Source organism: Galeopterus variegatus, unplaced genomic scaffold, assembly GCF_000696425.1.
Source record: "Galeopterus variegatus unplaced genomic scaffold, G_variegatus-3.0.2 Scaffold8631, whole genome shotgun sequence".
Lineage (NCBI taxonomy): Eukaryota > Metazoa > Chordata > Mammalia > Dermoptera > Cynocephalidae > Galeopterus > Galeopterus variegatus.
Genome location: NW_007734742.1, coordinates 12,917 through 17,149, shown reverse-complemented (window position 1 = coordinate 17,149; position 4,233 = coordinate 12,917). Strand labels below are relative to the sequence as shown.

The 4,233-nt window shown below is 35.4% G+C and overlaps 1 protein-coding gene across 1 annotated transcript in view; it reads left to right on the top strand.

Annotated features, from left to right (window-relative positions):
* The window catches only part of MS4A2 (membrane-spanning 4-domains, subfamily A, member 2), a 7,581-nt gene extending 7,369 nt beyond the window's left edge, over window positions 1-212 (top strand). Inside the window, exon 7 of the mRNA XM_008593024.1 lies at window positions 114-212. Coding sequence (XP_008591246.1) covers window positions 114-212 — 99 coding nt within the window. The remainder of the gene's footprint in view (window positions 1-113) is intronic.
* The last annotated feature ends 4,021 nt before the right edge of the window (window positions 213-4,233 follow it).

Below are 4,233 nucleotides of genomic sequence, written 5' to 3'. Positions count from 1 at the left end.
AGAGAGAGTGTGAGATTCAGAAACACAAAACAAGATGAGATAAATCTCTTGAACAAGACTTCTAGTGATGGAAAATTCTTGATGATGATGTGAGATGGTTTTTTCCTTATCAGGTTCCAGTTGATTGTCTTTATGAAGAATTAAACATATACTCACCAATTTACAGTGAGTTGGAAATCAGACAGGAAACGTCACCTCCCATGGATTCGTAAGAATCATGTGACCAGAACATACTGATTCACAGCAAAGGATCCAGAAAGCCAAGGTCTTTGTTTTAGGAGCTGCTGGCAAAACGTCTATTTTCTCCGTGATCTGTCGATTTTACATTACATTTTTTCTCCAGATGACAATATTTTGCTTTTGTTGTTTATGTTCATTTGTCAATATAATAGGCTCCTATATTTCTTGGTTTATATGATGATCTCACATCCATCCCTTCTGGGAAGTCAACAGGTAATAGGTAAGCTTTTTCTATGTGTCTGTAACTAGGTAAATAGGGAAAACAAGAAGGGTGGCTAAAAGTAGAGTTAAATTTTAAAGTTTGATAATACTTGGTTCTTAGTTTTTTTAGAGTTCACAATAGCTACAATAGCGAGTGTATGATATGCACCCACCAATACCCACACAAATATATATAATTTACACTATATATAACTTTCAATATGCAAATATTTTATAACCCCTCAATGATGGTACATTTTTGCAAAGACACAAAGAAGTTTTAAAAACATCTGCGTATTGCCTGAATCACCAGCACATGCAATGACACAGTACTGTTTAATAATGTCTGCGGATTGATGAGTAAGTAGTGGGGAGTTTTATTAAGTTACCCAGTATTTGGTGAGATGGATAGTTAAAAACAGGGAAACTGCAAATGGAGAGGTTATTTAATGAGACATTTGTGATGAAACAAGAATAAATTAATGAAGATCTTGTTAACAAGTTAAAGGATAAAGTTAGACAAGTAATTGGTCGACTGATATGTTAAGTGTTTGAGTTTACAATCAGAGGAGAACACATGGTAATGTTGAGAAAAATTATATGAAATCAGAAATATGAACGGTGGAGAAAGCCTACAGATAGATGTTAATTAAGCTCAGATTTAGACTTTTGCTTTGGAGACAAAGGCAAATGCAATTGGAGAGGGCCTGATGGCATGCAATACAGGATTACGGTAATGGTAATGTTTTTAAAATCATGAACCTTTGTTTATATTTTACAAACATGTAAAAAGCTTTATCCCAAATAGGGAAATCATGGCACAGTAAAGATAAAATTTGGTGACAGAGGTTTAGTGTTATTATTAAAAAAGTCATCATTCAATGAAGTGGGTTAAGACTCTAAGAGAATTATTTTGAGGCAGAAGTAAAGTTAACTTAAACTTTCACATGTCTATGATCAGAGGAAAAAAAGTTAGGATAAAATCTAGAAGACGCAAGAGTTAGAAAAGCATATTGCAAAACAGTAGACAGCAGGGAGCCCAAAGTAGAGAACGGTTGGGCAGAGGGAATAATTAACCATCAGAGACAGCATCTGTTGTCTTGAGCAAGAGCAAAATCCACAGTGAAAAATCAAGTCCAGGTAAGGCTGGAGACAGGGCAGAGAAAACTGCAATAGTGAAGGAATGCAAAAGGAGCAGAGGAATTCCATGCAGGGGAATTGTGAGAGTCTATAAATAAAACATTTGCAACAGTGTTTAGAGAGAGGAAATGGGGGTATATGTGATAAATAAGATGGTAGACTGTGTATAGAAGGTAGTGAAGAAGAATGAAGCTAAGCAAAGTGATTTTGTTGCTGTTGCTGTTTTTGTTTTTAAGAGAAGAAAAAAGTAGTTCATGTCTTTAGCCTAAGTAGTCCTGTGGAGAGACTGTAAACTAGTTTGAGATTATTAGTCCCAATTAGTTAATAAAATAATTAATTGCATTTTCTGTATTTAGAGTGCCAAAATTAAAAGTTGACAGATGGTTAATATCCCTAGACTATAAAAGTGATTACAATTACATAACAAACAATAACGACTTGACCTCAGGTTTTCTATTTTCACTTTTCTGAATTAAAATTTTGTCTCTCAAAATTTGAAAGCAGAATAAAAATACACACACACACACACACACACACATATATGCCTTCACCATGTAGCTTGCTAAGCTGCATCTCCATTTTAATCATTCACATGTATCAATCACATCACTTCCATAACATATATATTCACATCTAAACCTGGCCTGCTAGAACCTCTAGAAGTGGATCTAATCTATTTTTACAATTGTATGTTACACCCCTTTTTCTCCCATTTAATTTAAATTTTAACCACATCATTGACTGTATATTCCCTATACACATCACACAATTTTTGAAGTTTTGTCTCAAGGCCATTCTGATTCTTGTCCCACCCCTGCCCGTCCTTTATCACCTGCCCACCTCTGGAATACACAGAGCACACAGTTGGCATGCTCTCCACACTTTCATTCTCCCAAATTATCTCTCTAAATTTCAGTTGATAGGTCAGCATCTCCATGAAGACCACCTAATATACACCTATTCATCCAGTCTTAATTTCTTGCTCCACAACTACTCCATCCTGTGATGTAGTATAGTATCATTAATTATTAGTGTATTTGTGATCTCCTTATGTATCTTCAGTTACTATTTGTGCAATAAATTGGAGTCACAGACTTGATTTCTTGTATGTGTTTGTGTTTGCATATGAGGTTGAGGGACTGATCAAAGGTAATGAAGAATCAAAGCATCAATTAATGCCAACAATCAACCCTTTATCAAATAGAATAATCTATAAACAAGCCTGTAGACAGAAAACAGACTAAGAATGATCACCATCTATTTCTTGACAATAGATGGTGGGATAAAGTTGGAGCGTGAGTCACATGTTACAAGTTAGTCCTGATTCAAATTTATTAGCTATGCTGCGTGAACTTGGGTAAGATTTCTCTCTTGTAGACCTCAGGCTTTCCATCCAAAAATGAGCCATTTGAAACAAAAAAGCTACTAACATCTTTCTGTTTCCATATTCCACAATTTTAGGTATTTAGGATTCTTGCTAATCACAATTACTAAGTTTGTGTTTGGGATCAGAGCTACTTGATGTATATATTTTCAAAGGAGCAACTCTCTCCCTTGGGTAAAGAGCTGTGTGGTCTAGCAGAACACTTGGAACAGTAATATTTGTTCTGAATCCCCCTGACAGAAGGTAATTAAGGGGCTCTTTTTGAAAATTGTCTTAGGAATAAAATTTCCCAAATAATTCCTGTTATATGAGGTATAGATATGCCTAGAAAAACAATTAATAAAACAATACCATATTCATAATTGTAGCTTGATTTAGAGTGTTGGGTGAATTTATATATTCAAGAGTGTGGTCCATTGGTAGTAGCCATCTGTATTACATGAGTATGTTCCTCCACTGGGAAACTTCTCTTCACTTTATAAATAGTCAGTATGCCAAACTTATGCCTCCAAACAGTGTGCATGTTCAAAGATCATGTAGCCAAAGCACCTATAATGGTGTATGGAATATATTTTTTCTTTCATAAGTATTGATGCCTAATCCTGAACTTGAAATTAGGAAGAGAGACACTGTCCCAACTTCTCAGGAACCTTTGACGATATTCACCTAGACCTTATTCTCCAATTGGAGAAAGTGGGTTGGGATCCTAGGAGAGATCAGGAAAGGTAATTATTAGTAGCCTTCCCATAGACAATTTCTGGGTAAATTGAACTGCAAGAAAGATTTATTACAAGATGATATTGTTTTAGTACTTAAAAGGCAGAGAAGTAAATGGAGAGAGGCTATAGAAGAAAATTCTCTGCTTTCAAATGAGTTTTGGGAAACTTTAAAAACATTTCAAGCAATGGGAAATATCTCATCATTTCTGCCTATCTGGAATGAACTGGTGGAAAAGCACAGCATAAGTGTTTCAATTGGTAATAAACACAAGGAACAGAGAGAGCTAAGGGTGGTTGCTGGCTCTAACACTAAGCTGTGCATAAAAGCTGCCCAGATAGAACAGTTCATTTCCTGTTCTCATTCTTTGGAGAACCCACATAACATCTTTGGGTTGGAATCTGGCCTGTGCTTCTGCAAGGCGTTGGTTGTGGGGATAGATTTAGGCTGGACAGAAGGAAGGCTGGCAATTAGTCTGTGAGAATGTTAAGAATTGTTTTTTACATGGCATGGTATTTTTTAATGACTTTTTATTTTTTTATTTTTTTTTA